The sequence below is a fragment of the Schizophyllum commune genome (assembly GCF_000143185.2).
Source record: "Schizophyllum commune H4-8 unplaced genomic scaffold SCHCOscaffold_15, whole genome shotgun sequence".
NCBI classification, from domain to species: domain Eukaryota; kingdom Fungi; phylum Basidiomycota; class Agaricomycetes; order Agaricales; family Schizophyllaceae; genus Schizophyllum; species Schizophyllum commune.
The window spans coordinates 352552-367643 of record NW_026089552.1 but is presented as its reverse complement, the minus strand read 5'-3'; the positions used below and the strand labels follow the sequence as shown (position 1 = coordinate 367643).

Genomic DNA, 15092 nt, shown 5'->3' with positions numbered 1-15092 from the left:
GAAAGACAACGCGAAGATTGGAGGGGACCTTCTCGGGTTCATGTATCTCTGCATGCCGAGGTGCCCGACGAAGATGTTGAGCTTGAGACTTGAGTCCTGCTCAGGTCTTCCCTTTATTGAGTTCCTCACGCGCGGAAGTCGAACATCGGCTGTTGCCGAAGGGGCCGACGCTGCACGTGTCAGATTATCCAACCTTTCCCCAACCTCCGTCCCGGTCGACACCCACGCCCCCCTCGTCAATCTCCCGTACCTTGCTACGTACCGGAGTCCGATCGACGCACCCCGGAGCCCCGTCTCGCACCCGCTGCGCTCATGTGCTCCCCCCGATTCTTCGAATCACGTCCGCGGCCTGGCCGCCTCGCAAGAAGCTGATGCTGCGACCCTTTCTCACAGAAACCGCACGCCGCCCAGCTGGGATCAGCCTCGGATTGCAGGGATTGCACCTGGAGCGCACACGCAACCCAATGGAATCGCCCGCGCACCCAAATGAGATCGCCCGCGCAGGCAGTGGGAACGCACGCGCGAGTAGCAGCTGAGAACGCGCGCCCACAGAAGTAAAATCGCACGCCCGACCACGGCCTCTGATACAGCTTTATAACGCGAGCGAGCGGCTCTTCGGTTTGCTTCTGAACGACCACCTCCGCATCCGCTGCCCGTCCGCTCATCCGCCTACTCACCCGCCCGCTTGCCCGCTCATACACGCGCCCGCCTGCACACTTACTACTTTTGCCTCTCATCTGCTACGCTCTGCAACGTGTCACGCTATCTCTGCTGCTCTGCTATCCACTGTTGTACTATCAAATCCCATCAGCAAATCGACATCGACATGGCCGGCTTCAATCAATCGCCCTCGCGGACGTCCAGCCCCAGCACCACCCGGCACGGCAGCCCCGGCATGACCGGGCGCGCAAGCCCTAGCATGACCGGACGCGCGAGCCCCAGCACCAACCGGCGCGGCAGCCCCGCATTAGACGCCAACCACCAACCATATGGACGCCCTCTATCAGGGTACTCCATGCACTCTGGGCAGCCCAAAATCGGCCTCGAGTCTTTGAGAGACTCCCCGCCAGGCCAAAAACCGCTCTACCAGTACTCGACGCTTATCTAGTGAGTGCGCAGTTTTCTCGTGTCGATGGCAATGTTCTCATAGCGTATTTTTTTTTCTCACTTTCCCCGCCGTTCTCCTTCACGCCGTATTTTTTCCTCACTCGTCATTACCCGTCTTTTCCACGTGATTCTTCGCCGTTCCCTCTTTCCCTTCCTTCATGTTTGCGTTGCCCTTCCTCCTTCCTTCCCGCCTTCGTTACCCTTCCCTCCTTCCCCACTCGTACCATTCTCTTACTAGCCACGCTATCAAGGGCTCGAACAGCCAAAGGTTAACACTCGAGGAGATATATAGGGCCATCGAAACCCGAGTGCGTGTATCTTTTGCGGAGTTAATTGAGAGTTGTGCTGACTCCAGGCCGTCTCAGTATTCGTACTTCCAGACCGCACCGCCAGAGTGGAAGGTGAGTATCTTCATTCCTATTCCTTCTCTATCGCTCCGGATTTGCTTATATCGGACGACGCATCTGCCTACCAATGTTTTTCCCACCGTAGTACTAATTCTCATCCCCAGACCTCCGTCCTCCATCACCTCTCCATGAACCCCGTCTTCGAGAAGGTCTCGTGGGCGGGCGATAAACGGGAATTTTGGACAGTCAACGAGGAGGCGACGAACCGGCCCGTCGCCGTCGTGCGGGAGGGAGATGGGGGAAGCAGTCGGCCGTCAAGTCGGTCGTCGGGCCGGTATTAGAGTCGCGGCGGTTTGAGAGGGGGAGGAGAGAGGAGAGAGGAGGGGAGAGAGGCGACTCACCGCTACTAGGCAGTAGCGGCGCGCCGCTGATGACTGCGACCCGGTCTCAGGAGGAAGGAGACTTGCTCCTCGAGTCGGATAGAGACTCGCCGCGGCTGATGATGATGCTTACGCCAGTACGTTTTGTGAGATATCAGTGATGGCCTGGACGTTTAACGGATGATGACTCTGGACCGTGGACGAATGATGATGGTTTTGGGCGCCAGTCTCCCTCGGCAGTCGTTAACGTCGGGCGCGAGGTCTCTTCTCTTCCCACCTGACTCTCACCCAGCTCTCACCACAACTTGACAAATGACTGCGATGCGCATGCCCCGAACCCGATGCGCTCGGCGCGCACGGCACGGCAATTGGGCTTCAGACTGAATGGGCGGGATATACGTTCAAGAGGTTGTGGTCGCCTTCGAGTTTGAGGCGTGCTGATTTTCCCTGAAAGATAACGACATCTCTCGCACCTTCCTAGGCATGGTGCAAGACCAACTGGCCAGCATCGCTGATCTTGCCGCAGCAGGCGTGCCGCGTGTGCCCGTGCTCTCCGTGTACGACACAATCGCCACTTGAATTTATCCCGGCCCCCGGACTCGATCGAAGAAGCGCCGGCGCCAGCGGACGTACCCCACGGACGAGTACACGGATATATCACGGACGACCAAGGCGTTCTTGATTTTCCCAATATGGGCTTTATTTCCCCAGAACAAATTCACTTACCTCACTGCTGCCGCGCTCGGAACGTACGGTCGCACACCGCAGCAAGCTAAACAGCAAGCGTCAATCAGGCGGTGTGCTTACCATGCTAGGCAACGCCGGGCTTGCAAGCCCTCGCTGAGTCTGCGAAACCCTAGTGTGCGGACCTCATGAACAACTGCGCACCATCGTATTGTAAGCGAGACGTGGACAAACTGTTCCCTCTTGCGCTGGCCGTAGCTAACGTGAGGACTCGCTACCTTTCTCCTCCCTAGTGAGAGCGCATTCATAGTGCGCCGGGGAATGAAAATCGAACTTCAAGTTGAACTTCTGGCCACGTGATTCATGTGAATTCTGGCCGGTCCCGAATCCGAGGATGTCCCAGGCACTTGGCTCCCGCCATCATGCCCCCAGCGTCCTCGAGGCAAGCAAGTGGACACCTCCCGCAAGTTCTCGCACGCTGTGATACGCCATGCATCCCATGGACTTGCCTCGAATTCCTGCTCAAAATACCGCAATGACAGTATCGATGAACGTCGCTTCGCTTTCGTCGTCTTCTCCTTGGAGGATGTCTTCCGGCAACTATGCTTCACGCGCCCTTTCTAAAGAAACTTGTAATGCGTAATCCCTTCAACTTGATGCCACAACTGCTATTCCTTTGCTACCCGTCTTTTCGGCTGTTAACAGCGTCTGCATCTGGCCGCCGGCGGGCTTCGGTGATGTGGACAAGCCCGCGCATCTTCTCATCCTCCGGTTCCAACCACAATCCCTTCGCCACATTAAATCTGCGCTTCCTCAGTTCGAGGTAGCCCACACACTCGACCCCCTTCGACTGCAGCAACTTCCGTATCCAGACTGCCTCGTATTTCGAATTGATGCAAGCCGCCCACTCCTCGTCCGTTTCCTCCTCCGGCACGTTGCGAAAGCCGGCGCAGCCAAAGTCGAGGATGACCGCGCGTCCATTCGGCGCAAGAATAATGTTATTGTGGTTTAGGTCGCCGTGAAAGACGCCGAACGCAGCGAAGCTCTCCACCGTGCGGACGAGGCCGAGGCAGATGTCGGGCGTGAGCGCGTCCAAAGGCGCATCCCGCAGCGTTTTGCCCTCAACGTACTCAAATACGAGGGCATGCGGCATATACGCACGCTCGTCGGGTGGTACCCAGTGGCCCTCCGCGAGCAGTCGGGGAAGCATGTTGCCCTGGTACTGCTTCAGCGCCTGATAGGCCGCGCGTTCGCTCCGGAAGGATTCCTCCATGAGCGCGCGAAAATGTGCTTCCCAAAGGGCAGCGTGCTGGAATTGGGCTTCAGGATCGTCCTTCGGTGGTTCGACTTCAAAGACGTCGAAAGGGTCGAATGTAGAAGGCGCGCCGCGCTCAGCAGCTAGTGACCACGGACGGGCCGGCTCGTCCTCCAAATCGCCGAACCCGGGTACGCCATTGCGCTCGTTGATGAAGCAAGGATCGTAGAGCTTAACGACGACGGGATCAGGGCTGAGCTTTGCGCAACGAGTCAGGAGGACGACGCTTTTCGTCACTGGTGTGAACAAGCGCTCGATTTTAAAATCGAGCCGCTGGCCGTCGTCGAGCTGTACAGTAAGAGGACTCCCAGATGAAAGAAATTCAGGTGGTTCCTCAGCCATGTGAGTGGCGGACTGCAGTGTGCTTTTCGCGAGTGATGGTTAAGGACAGGATACGGATTACCGTATAGGGGCACAATAGCAAGGGCCCAATTGGGAAATGGTATCGGGATGTCCATCCTTTTGCATATTCTTTCACCTTTCCACCATCGAATCCCTAGGGACGTCCAATCTGCGCTCCGAAGCCCGGAATGCAACGAGATTCTCCGCTTTACTGCGCGCTCCTGCCAGTGCTTTGTACTCGCTACCGTCAGCTTACCGCACGTCGGCTTACACGCAGCTCGCTTTACTCGAAAAAGAGGGGGCACTGACCGACCCTGTGGGCATGCGTCGCAGCACAGTTATACAAATCTCAACGGCTCAAACAAGCCTTAGGCAGCCTGAAGGGCGCTTCGACAGTGTGCACATCAGTGTCGAGGTAGACCTCGATCCAAATGTAACGGAGACTGGTTACGCCGCCTATAATCGTGACGCTGCGACGGTGCTTGGGCATGGCTTGCTGTCGCGGATAGTGCCCTGTCCGTCACCAATGGGGGCCTTGACAAGTTGTTCCGTCGCATGCGGAAGTGAGCTGCTGCTAATCTTCGGGCCAGCTCGGGAGCCCTGAAGCACAAAAGACAGTATGCTAGGTGTTGCGCGCGCTCGTATGCGCGCGGACGCACGCCTCGCACGCCGTTGTTGAATCCACACTTCCTCGGTCGGCTGAAAAATCAAGATCATGAGTGCATATCTTGCTTGTGCACTCCGTCGCGCGTCGCAGATTTGCGAAATATGAGAGGTGAGATATTCAATCCGTAGTCAGTCCATTAAAATGTCGGCCTGACTGAGCTCGAGGTGGACGGCATGACTGAGTTTTTCCGTTTGGGAGCGGGGACCAGACAATTCCAGCATGATGAATTAGTAGGAGGTGGGGTACGAGACTGATAAATAAGGTCGTCGAATACATGCACGCTTGAGTCAGCTAGTGCGACGGCTTATGACCTAGGGCGCGCGTCAGCTGCACAGTCAGAAACAGTGCCAGGTCGGCGACGCACCGTCCACGAACATATTCCGCGTCGCAGCGGGGAGAGTGATCGTCATGCCGTCAAGGTCCTTCGTAAGCTGGACCTGGCAGCCGAGGCGACTCGTGTCGGTGAGGCCGAACGCCATGTCGAGCATGTCGTTCTCGTCGTCGGAGGGTTCGGGGAGCTTGTCGAAGTATTCTTCGGGGAGGATGACATGGCAAGTCGAGCAGGCGATTGAGCCCTCGCAGGCACCTGTGGAAGAAGTGGATGTTAGACACTTCGAGGGATGTGGAGGTATGGAAGAGACACACCCTCGAGGTCGATGTCGTATTCGTGTGCAATGGAGAGAATGTCGTCGCCTTCCATCGCCTCTACTGTTTTGATCAAGTTCCCCTTCGAGTCCTTGAAGTGGACCTTGATCCTGGGGAGCGACGTTAGCAGCGAACTACAGGGTGGATTTGCGCTACGCACCCTGTCCCCGGCTCTGGTCGCGTTATGCTCCCATGTCGTGCAACTAGAGCACACCGTCAGCATCCCCCTCCACTCCACGAGAACCCAGTAACGCACCTGGGGAAGTATGCAGCCACCGTGAAACTGGTGCTCCCGACCTCGGGACACTTCGTGAAGCACTCGCAAGACGCGGCGCCCTCAAAGAGGTACTCAAAGGCCCCCTTGGCCTCGCCGCCGCCGACAGAGACGAGAAGACGCGCCGTGAAGCATGCATGTCGAGCTCTAGAATCAGCTTAAGCGCGCGGGCGACTTTGATGACGGAACCACGAAAACGATCGGCACGGGGATTCCGGTCCGGCGGCTTGCCCTGCTAAATTAAGCACGCGCGCAAATAGAGCACGCATCAGGTCCCATTGTTCCCCGTCCGCCTTCAGTGCCTGTCCCCGACGCTCATGCCATGGACCCGACGCCGCCGTCATCGCTCTCGTCGTCGTTCCCCTCGCGTCGGACGCCGTCGTCCTCGACGCTATGGGCCCACCTCATCCGCAATGACAGCCCGCTGCGACCGTCGCCCTCCGCGGTGTCCAGCGCGATGCAGTCGACGCCTGGCGCACCGCTTGACAAGACGGGCACCTCCATGCGCATGCTGCTGCTTGACACGCAGACGAACTTTGAGAACTTCTCTGGCCGCGTCGGCAAGCTCATCGACTGCGTGGAGAACGCGAAGAGCGAAATCGAGTACATGAAGGCAATGATGCAGGCGGAGCGCGAGAACGCGGCGAGTGAGATGATCGATCTGGGTACGTGGATGGTCTGTTGGGGCTGGAACGAGCTTTCTGAGCGCATATATGCGCCTCGATATGCAAGGCTGACCGAGTTGTTCTAGTCAATCGCTGTCAGCGCGAAGTTCAAAAGTCTATTAAGGAACCTGCGCAAGCGGCCCAAATGCAAACACTTCGCAGCGACATGCTCGCGAAGATGGAGCTTGTCTGTAGCCGACTGGAGAGTATCGATGAGGTATGTCCTATCCTCAACTGTCTCCCCTCGCTAATCCTAAATACTTCTCAGTCCCACAAAACGCACAACAAACTTCTCCACACTCAAGCGCAATCCATCTCCCATCTCCAAGACCAATATAGCTCACTTGCTACTACCATCTTACCCGTCTTCCCCACGCTGGAAGGGCTCAAGACTACCGTCGGCGGCATCACGACCACTATCGAGCGGCTCTCGGCTACCATCGACGCCAGCGGCGCGAAAATCACCGAAAGTCTCCGTCACACTATACCCGACTCCATCGCGCAAGGTGTCTCCTCTGCTGTCCTCACGTCGGTCTCGGATACAGTGCGCTCGTCAGTCTTGAGCTCTGTGCAGTCAACTATCCCGGAAGCTATACGATCAACGATCCCGGAAGCCGTACGCTCGTCGATTTCGGGCGCTGTCGCCTCGGTGTTGCCACAAGCGGCCTCCTCTGCTGTCTCTGGCGCGTCTGCGAAATCGTCCAAGGACCTGAGCACGACTCTTCGCTCCTCCATCGCCGACACACTCCGAACTGCTCTCGCCGCGAACTCGAAGGACGTCTCGAAGCTCATTCGCATCACTATCCCCGATGTCATCCGCGCGACCGTACCCGACCTCGTGCGCACTATCGTTACCGATGTCGTTCGCGGAGTCACCGAGAAAGCTCGGGAGGGTACAAGCGCAGAGAGGGACACGAATCAACAGATACTGGACGAGGCTCTACGCCACTCGTTGTCCGCTACCCTGCAGTCGACCACTGCAAGCATTTTTCGCTCGATTGTAACCGACGTCCTTCGAGACATACCCGATACGATCCGCAACGTGCTGAACGAGCAACTGCTCGCTGCGCTAACGAGCTCAATCAACGCGTCGTCTCTAGCGACGTCTTCGAATCCATCGAAGCGAAATCGCTACGCTACCGCGCTCAGTCCTCGGAAGCGACGAATCGATGCTGAGAACGACCCTCCGAGGAAGCGACCGAGGATGACTTTGTCGGGACCAGCGCGCGGGAGGACCAGCTTTGGACTTGCGGGCGAGCGGACTGCTTTGACGCTACCCAGCGGACGGACAGATTTTGCGGAACAGCCTCGCCCAACGACCTCGAGAGGACCTGCGCGGCTGCCTTCTGGAGGACTTCCGCGGCCCTCATCCGGAGGGACCAGGCGACTATCCTTCCGACGACCGTCCGCTACGGCGAGTGCGCGAGAGCGATTTGCGACGACGATACACGAACGATCCCCGACGATAGTACGCGAACGATCCGAAGCAAGTGCTACCCGACTACGACTGTCATCTGCATCTCAACCGGAGCGGTCAGCTACAAGCACTTTTCGCGGGCAAACTTTCAAGAGGTTCTCTGAACGTCGCTCGTCTGGGCTACCCGAACGTCGCTCGTCCGCATACAGCCAGTCCTCGGTCCCCCGCCGCCCGCTCGCGGAGATTTTCCCGAACGAGCCGTCGATTCTGAGGTCAAGTCCGCCTGACGTATCGAGGTCGAGTCCACCGGAAAGCTCGAGCTCGTTTGCCGACAGGACGATCACTCAGCGACGAACCAGGAGTCCGCCGCGTTCTCAGTCTCAGCACTCGCAACATTCGCAGCATTGCCAATTGCAAAATGTGCAAGCTAGATCGTCACAAGGCTCGACGGCGCGGCCCTCGGAGGATACCAATGTCGGCACAGACGGTGCTTGCCAGAAAGACGGCATGGACGTCGCTCGAGTGGATGCTGCTCGCGGGGACGACATGGGCGCGGAGGGTGACGTTGACGCGGAAGGCTCGGTCGATGCAGAGGGTTCAGTGGTTTCGCCTGAGGAATGGAACTTCTTCGCGTCGACGGAAGCATATCTGTCTACGCTCATGGAGGACCCTGCGTCAGACGACCGTACCCTTCCCATGAAGGAGGATTGCGATGCCCTTTCGTCGGACGACCGAGAGGTACCCACATCAGACGATCGCTTACTCTCGACCGAGGGCTACCAGCTTACACCCGGCGAAGACCTCCAGTTCCCATCGTCTAGCCCACCCTCGTCGCCGTCGCGAGACTTCGCCTCGTCCTCTTCCCCGCAGGTCGGTGCTTCGTCGCCGTCCCCTAACTTTGCTTCGCCGCCGTCGCCGCTTTCGTCTGTGCCCTCCATGCGCAGCCATGCAGGGCGAAACCAGCCAGATACGAGCCTTGCGACGCTAGTCGAGCGCGATCGGGACACCCATACTCTCGACAGCGACAGAAACACCCGCACGGTGGCGACGATGATCGAAGATACGCTGAGCACGCCCGCAGGGACGAACACGCGCGATGTTGATGACATCTACACGCAGGATTCGTCGTCGGTGTTGGGTACCGGCTCCAGTGGTACCCGCGGCCGGGGGGCGACCGGACGAGGACGAGGGCGCACGCCGCTGCGCGCTCTGCCCCCGTCGACGCGCGTCTTGCGGAGCATGTCGCCCGCGGTGGCGGTGACACCGACGCGCGGAACGGCAACATCAACACGCGGAATGGCGACGCCAACACCCAGGGGCAAGGGCAAGCTCGGGATGCATACGCCCTTCACCGCGACTCGACTCACGCGGGCTAGTGCCCGTGCGACGCCGGAGCAGATGGTGTCGGGTTTGCCGGAGCGGTTGGTGGGGGACCTGCCCGTGGTGCAGAGGCGGTTCGTGACTCCCGCTGCAGCGACGTCGTATGTGACGCCGGCTGTGGCGACAACAGTTGCGACGCCGGCGCAGAGGTCGACCATGTCCCAGAGGTTCGTCATGCCTTCGCGGGTCGCTGCTTCTGGACAGAGGCTTGCGATGCCTGCGCCGCCGATGGTGCCGCAGTTGGGGGAGGCGGGAGCAACGCCAGCGACAAGACCGTCCACGAAGACAGCTATGCCGTCGTCGGCGAGCACTCTGGCTGCGACTTCGGCTTCATTCTTCCCTGGCGCCGTCGGAGCTTCCGCCGCTCCTCAGGGAGGTACTCGCGCCCAGTCCGTGGTTCCCAAAGATGATCGTGCCCACTCCGTTGCACTCAGCAATGCGAGGGCGCAGTCGGTCGCACCGGGCAACAACATGTTCTATAGGCAAGGAAGGAGGTTCATACCGCTTGATGATTCGGACGATGAGATTGTAGATTAGGTAGGGGAGTTGTACTTTTTCGTTATTTTCTGCTGCTCTGTTGTCGTTTTGCTGTCCCGTCGCTAACTCACATTGCTGTAGTTGTATTGCTTTGCTGCTTTGCTTGTTGCTTCATTTGCTACTTTTTTTCAATGGTCCACTATCTCACGTCGTCACGGGGTGCTACCCAGATTTGCATGTCTGATCTCATGAATCCATCTATACTGTCACGGTGAAAATGTAAGTTGCAGTGGTAAAAGCGACGTGCGGATTTCTCGCCTCTCATCTTGCACACAAACCGGAGCAGACAACGTCCAGATAGCAACCCCTACCAAGATATACATTTTGTTGTACCGTGCACACAGACCCCAAAACACCTACTCCTCCGCCGCGCCATACTCAGCAATGAAGCGCTTGTGGAAATTCGCAAGCGCGTCAACGTAGTCATCGACACCGGGGCAAAGGCACGTGAGACGATAGTGCCAGTGTCCGACCTTCTGGCCGAACCCACTCCCGGGAACGACGCAGATGCCCGTCTCATCGAGCAGCTTCATCGCGTAAAAAGCATCCGGCTCCTTCCCCACCTTGCGCGCCGCCTCGATCGCGCGATCCGAGAGGTGCACCTTCGGGTAGAGGTACAGCGCCCCGGGACTGTTCACGCACGAGATCCCCGGCAGCGAGTTCAGTCGCTCGGACATTGTGCGCGTGCGGCTCGCGAGCGCGGCGTGGATCGTGTCCGTCTCCTTCTTCCACAGCGGGTAGCTCTCGTCTCCGGGCTTGGGCGGGCGTACCTGGCAGTCGACGCCGATCTGGCCGGAGAGCGGCGGGCAGAGGCCGACGGAGACCATCTTGTAGATGAGCGCGAGGATGTCGTCGGGGAAGTTGACGCATTCGAAGTAGCCGCCGCGCCGGCCGCACTCGCCGGTGACGCCCTTCGAGATGGAGTGGAAGGAGACGAGGGGGACCTTGGACTTCATGCGGGAGACGATCTGCTTGAAGGAGACGAAGGGGTGCTCGTCCGGTCGATGCAGGTTCGTCTGGTAGACCTCGTCCGCGAGCAGTACCAGGTTGTGCTTCTCGCAGAGGTGGACGAGCTTCTCCTGCGTCGCCTCGTCGAGCAGTGCGCCCGTCGGATTGCCCGGGTTGATGATGACGAGCGCTTTTGGCGTGATCTCAGCATGCTGGGGATGCTCGAGGGTCGCCTCGATCTCGTGCAGCGACGTTGACCAGCCGGATGCCTCGTCAAGGTGGTAGGGGAGCGGTACACCATGGTGTTGCGCGAGCGTGGCCGTGTACAGCGGGTATTGCGGGATGGGGATCAAGATGCCGGTATTCGGCGGGGTGATGAGCATGGAGATGAGGAGGGAAACACCAGCACTTGCGCCGCCGGTCAGGAAGATGTGGTCCGGGTTCGCGGGGTACCCATCGCGCTCTGGACGGTGTGTCAGTCATTGAGATCGCACGCAGATTAGGCGAATACCACGCACCCTCGATGAAGTTCGCTACGCTCTGCCGAATGAGCGGCACGCCCTGGCTATGCGAGTACGCGCCGACCGAGCCAATCTCCTCCCGCAATTCCCTCGCGCGCGCGATCACGTCCTTCGGGAACGCATTCGGCGCCAGCTCCTCGAGCGCGGGCCACTCGCATAACGCCGCAACCTGCGCAGTGCCGCGGTCAGCACCCCCGCGCGCATCGATGCCCCGCGCTGACTCACCTGGCGGATGAACGTGATCGGGGGCTGGTCAAGGCCCTTCTGCTGCGGGTTCCCAATGTTCGAGGAGATGACCTTGTCGAAGGGCAGCCCGTGCTCGCCGCCGAGGGCGAGGCGCTTGCGGTACTCCTCCGCCTTGATCGCAAGCTCGCCGCGGACCGCGTACTCGACCTTGAGGATCGCGGGGTTGAGGTCTGAGGTCGAGAGGGGGCGCATGGTGAGATGTGGGCGGGGAGATGGGCGTGTAAGGAGAGCCTGGCGCGAGCAGGCAGAGGTCAAGAGGCTTTGCCGAACGGAGGGCCGTGTGATCATATCGCCGACGCGTGCGGGGGAGACTCGTGACCGAAATGGGGTAATCGAGGGCGGGCTTGTGGGGAACAGCTACCGAGGACAGACGTCTCTTATAAGGCGGCGTCGGGGCAAGAGCGCGCTGCTGAGCTGCTGTAGCGTCGAGGCGAATATCCCGCGACGTCGACGTCGTCCTGAGCAAAGAACCCTGAGGCGATAATTTCCGTCAGCCCACGTTGTGACTTGGTTGCCGAGTAATGCCGATATTGCCGACGTCGGTGCGCACTGCGACGGACGGCGAAGACGATAGGCAGCAAAATGTCGGCGAGCTCGACATGACTAGGAGCAGGCGGCGAACATGAAGATAGGGAACAAGAAAGGAATGATAAGCCGCGTCCAGACTTGTGATGAACTCACGGGGAATGACGTGCAAGCTAGGTCATATCAGGTATCCACTTGGTGTGTCGAGGAAAAGCTGCAGATCGAAGATCTGCAGACTTGTCCTGTCTTGGAGAACTTACGCAGAAACAGGGAGGAGGAGGCCCCGCTTCAATGGCAGGGCCAGATGAGAGGGGACGACGTGTAAGTGTTCGTGTGGTGCATCCGCCCGTGATCTCTTGACGAGGACGGACGGTCTTGAGGAGGTGCTGAAAGGGCGCGTCGCGGGCGACTGACGCGCAAGAAGTGGGTTGGAATCATTATCGGTACGTGAAATTATGATGGGCTGGCTAAGGACGTCGGTATTATCGTAACTATGGCTGTAGTCGTTATTGCGGCGCAGCCTGCCAGGTGGATGGCGGCGTCATGGTTCTGTAGGTGAAGGCGAGGTAGACGGGCTGCCTGATATCGGAGGCAAGTTGGTGGGAAGGGGCATAGGGATTGCGCGTTGGAAGAACCTGCGAAAGTGTTGAATTTGTGCATTGAGTGGTGGATCATGATCATCTCGTTGTCGAAGGCTCCCTCCAGGGGGTTTGCAGTAATGCAGGCGCGGAGACGAGTTACCGATGCTTCGTCGAACTCGGCCAGGCATATGTCGTACTCGCACGGTTGGCGCAGTGCCTCTCTCGAAGTCGGCTGGCGATCGGAGTCGCAGTCTTGGTAGCGTGCTAGGGTGCGAGCGAGGATTCTTATCTGTCTGGTCTACGAGCAAGTGAAGAGAAGGGGGGTGTTGACGGCGAAAGAGTCCTCCGATCATGAACTTGGCAAGCGATGGAGATATCGAGAAGGTCCTGTCGTCGGTGGCGCTGGTCTACGGCGACAAGATCAGTTTGAGAAGCATTGAGGCAGTGACTTCAGCTCGACAGAGTTGAAAGATCGCCGCACGGTTACGCGAAGAGACTGGAGGAGATTCCGTCGTCAGAGCCCCAAAGTCGAACTCGATATAGATGGGTAGTCGAACCGTTACGCCCTTCGTAAGCGAGCTAGTCCTGCCGTCCTTAGTGCTTGTAGAATGCGATTGATGTAATACGTTGTACTCGTCTTGTTGCTGCTGCCCCAATGAACGCTGGGCGCAAGTGTTGCCGATGTTGGACCTGGATGTATGCGTGCCAAATGCTGCGCCTGTGTTGCCAGAGACATCCCCAGATGTTGTATACTGAGTCAGCTGAAGACCAGGAGCGAGCAATGGAAAAGACGAGATGAGCGTGTCCTCAAAGCAACGCGCCACTGCGCGATCGCACATGTTGGCGATCGCGTGGCGTCACCGGCATTTGCCGGGCGCCGGTCCTTTCATCTGCACTCTGCCTCATGCCAGGCGCAATTGACCGCAGCCTGATAACTTAGATACGAGAAAAAGGTTCTCTCGACAGCTACCGACGTGCTGAAGTGAAAAGAGACTTGGTAAACGCCTAACGCGCCATAGAGGCCTTTGCGTATGCGCAGAGAACATAATGTAGGGTTCACTATCCATGCGAAACCCTTACGGACCACCTTTGGGACCTTTGGGAGGTCGTGTAGAGAGAACCACCCCGAATGACCATTGACAACTCACAATATGAACGCGCACTTCTTAGTGGTCTGAAGGTGTCTGTCTTTGCGAAGGCCTCGAGCAGGATCTGGTCATTGTCTTCGTCGGCTTCTGTCAAAGAGCAGCCTCGTTAAAGACATCGAAGCCTTCCGACATCCATATAAGGATACTCCTCATCGCGCTCGGGGGAGGTAAGTGGCACAGTAAGGCCTTCGATTTTTTCAAGCCGATAACTGCAATACCGCGCCGGAAAGGCCCGTGACCGCGGCTGTGACATTAACCCCACATGGATTCATTCAAGCAAACAGTAGTCAACAAAGGCTTGCGTCCTGCGCCCACTCGCCGGCGGATGAAGGCGATTCGCGGTGTGCTGCTCACCTGGTAAGCTTCATTGCTCGTTGTGTCTATCTCATTGTTTCGACTGTAAACTGTCTCGCTCACTGCCTCTCAGCGACCCGGCCGTCAAGCAAATTTTGCTCATCCTCAACGAGAAGTATAACTCGTCTGGGGGAGGTGAGTTGTCCTGTCTAGGAGCGCGCTTCGGGCTTGGCTGCTGAGGATTGTGTTTGCGTAGGTGGCGGCTTTATTATCGAGGACCTCGATGACTGGCATATCGTCATAAAAGCAGACGAAGAAGGGCGTGTTCGCCGCGAGCTTGAGGCAGAGGTGCGCCACCGTCTCATTTCTTGCAAACCCGAGGCCCTTGAGCCGACGGATACTTTCAGCTCGAGAAAAACACGTACACGCTCGAAGGCTGAAGTCGATATTTCGAAGCCAAGTTTGACCGTCGTCCACCCGGTCATGACGAGCTAGAATGCATTTTTGTACAGCGACCGTCTTGCATGCGCAAGCTTTGCGAGATAAAGCAGGCAGTTTCGACCAGTCGAAGTCCGTGTGTCGTCGAAGTTCGAGGGGGAGGTATCAACGCGCTGCCAAGCAGGGTATGTGCGTCGCTGTCGAAGGTGGGCCGCAGTCACCGGGCAGGGAAGGCACCGGCGGTTGCCGAAATGCGCTCCCACGGTTGAACTTCTGTCCTGTCACAGGCAAGCAGTCACACTGTGAGAGCGCTTGAGATCGCCCAGATCCGGCCACAAGGGTTGTATCGATGGCAGGGAGTGGCAGAGATTGGCAGAGATCTGTTCTGACTCCGAGCGCTTGTGCGTAACTGTCAGTAACTTAACTTACCGTAACTGAGCTTGCCATGCGGCCAGGATGCTTCTGTTGGGACGCGTGGCGCAGGCGTGGGGTGGCTGAGCAGAACACCTCTGAATGGGAACAAGGCTGCGTCGCGAGGGACGTGGGTCGCGGGTGAGTAAGATCGCGCTGCGACTGGGAAAACGGTGTGTGATGACGGAGAGCACGGTGTGCGGCAATGAGGTACACGGTA

At 58.3% G+C, this 15092-nt stretch overlaps 6 protein-coding genes across 6 annotated transcripts; 3 read left to right on the top strand and 3 right to left on the bottom strand.

Annotated features, from left to right (window-relative positions):
* Window positions 1–476: 476 nt before the first annotated feature.
* SCHCODRAFT_01183987 (winged helix DNA-binding domain-containing protein) lies at window positions 477–2413 on the top strand (the record flags this gene model as incomplete). The annotated part of the gene is made up of 6 exons (XM_003026753.2): window positions 477–1107; window positions 1346–1415; window positions 1473–1508; window positions 1619–1735; window positions 1938–1971; window positions 2316–2413. The coding sequence occupies exons 1-6, from the start codon at window positions 827–829 to the stop codon at window positions 2411–2413; spliced, it is 636 nt and encodes a 211-aa protein (XP_003026799.1). The 5' UTR covers window positions 477–826.
* Window positions 2414–3084: 671 nt separating this feature from the next.
* Window positions 3085–4175, bottom strand: SCHCODRAFT_02681689 (uncharacterized protein; the record flags this gene model as incomplete). The annotated part of the gene is made up of 1 exon (XM_003026654.2): window positions 3085–4175. The coding sequence occupies one exon, from the start codon at window positions 4173–4175 to the stop codon at window positions 3198–3200; it is 978 nt and encodes a 325-aa protein (XP_003026700.1). The 3' UTR covers window positions 3085–3197.
* Window positions 4176–5177: 1002 nt separating this feature from the next.
* On the bottom strand, window positions 5178–5688 carry SCHCODRAFT_02519870 (ferredoxin; the record flags this gene model as incomplete). The annotated part of the gene is made up of 3 exons (XM_003026653.2): window positions 5178–5428; window positions 5488–5597; window positions 5648–5688. Coding segments are annotated over 3 exons (402 nt in total), but the record flags the coding sequence as incomplete, so codon positions are not given.
* A 374-nt stretch (window positions 5689–6062) lies between these two features.
* Window positions 6063–9760, top strand: SCHCODRAFT_02593394 (uncharacterized protein; the record flags this gene model as incomplete). Its single annotated transcript, XM_003026752.3, has 3 exons — window positions 6063–6426; window positions 6513–6643; window positions 6695–9760. The coding sequence occupies exons 1-3, from the start codon at window positions 6084–6086 to the stop codon at window positions 9758–9760; spliced, it is 3540 nt and encodes a 1179-aa protein (XP_003026798.1). The 5' UTR covers window positions 6063–6083.
* An 89-nt stretch (window positions 9761–9849) lies between these two features.
* Window positions 9850–12100, bottom strand: SCHCODRAFT_02643927 (PLP-dependent transferase). Its single transcript, XM_003026652.2, has 3 exons — window positions 11455–12100; window positions 11227–11398; window positions 9850–11171 (listed from the first exon to the last, which is right to left on the bottom strand). The coding sequence occupies exons 1-3, from the start codon at window positions 11665–11667 to the stop codon at window positions 10117–10119; spliced, it is 1440 nt and encodes a 479-aa protein (XP_003026698.1). The 5' UTR covers window positions 11668–12100; the 3' UTR covers window positions 9850–10116.
* Window positions 12101–14027: 1927 nt separating this feature from the next.
* On the top strand, window positions 14028–14615 carry SCHCODRAFT_01136828 (nucleotide excision repair, TFIIH, subunit). Its single transcript, XM_003026751.2, has 4 exons — window positions 14028–14086; window positions 14157–14218; window positions 14280–14371; window positions 14431–14615. The coding sequence occupies exons 1-4, from the start codon at window positions 14055–14057 to the stop codon at window positions 14461–14463; spliced, it is 219 nt and encodes a 72-aa protein (XP_003026797.1). The 5' UTR covers window positions 14028–14054; the 3' UTR covers window positions 14464–14615.
* Window positions 14616–15092: the final 477 nt, after the last annotated feature.

Coding starts and splice junctions, on each gene's coding strand:
- SCHCODRAFT_02643927 (XM_003026652.2), bottom strand. CDS start 11,667: ATGCGCCCCCTCTCGACCTCAGACCTCAACCCCGCGATCCTCAAGGTC. Junction 11,399..11,454: donor CGATCACGTTCATCCGCCAG/GTGAGTCAGCGC, acceptor GGCACTGCGCAG/GTTGCGGCGTTATGCGAGTG. Junction 11,172..11,226: donor CGTAGCGAACTTCATCGAGG/GTGCGTGGTATT, acceptor CACACCGTCCAG/AGCGCGATGGGTACCCCGCG.
- SCHCODRAFT_01136828 (XM_003026751.2), top strand. CDS start 14,055: ATGAAGGCGATTCGCGGTGTGCTGCTCACCTG. Junction 14,087..14,156: donor CGCGGTGTGCTGCTCACCTG/GTAAGCTTCATT, acceptor ACTGCCTCTCAG/CGACCCGGCCGTCAAGCAAA. Junction 14,372..14,430: donor GCCGCGAGCTTGAGGCAGAG/GTGCGCCACCGT, acceptor GGATACTTTCAG/CTCGAGAAAAACACGTACAC.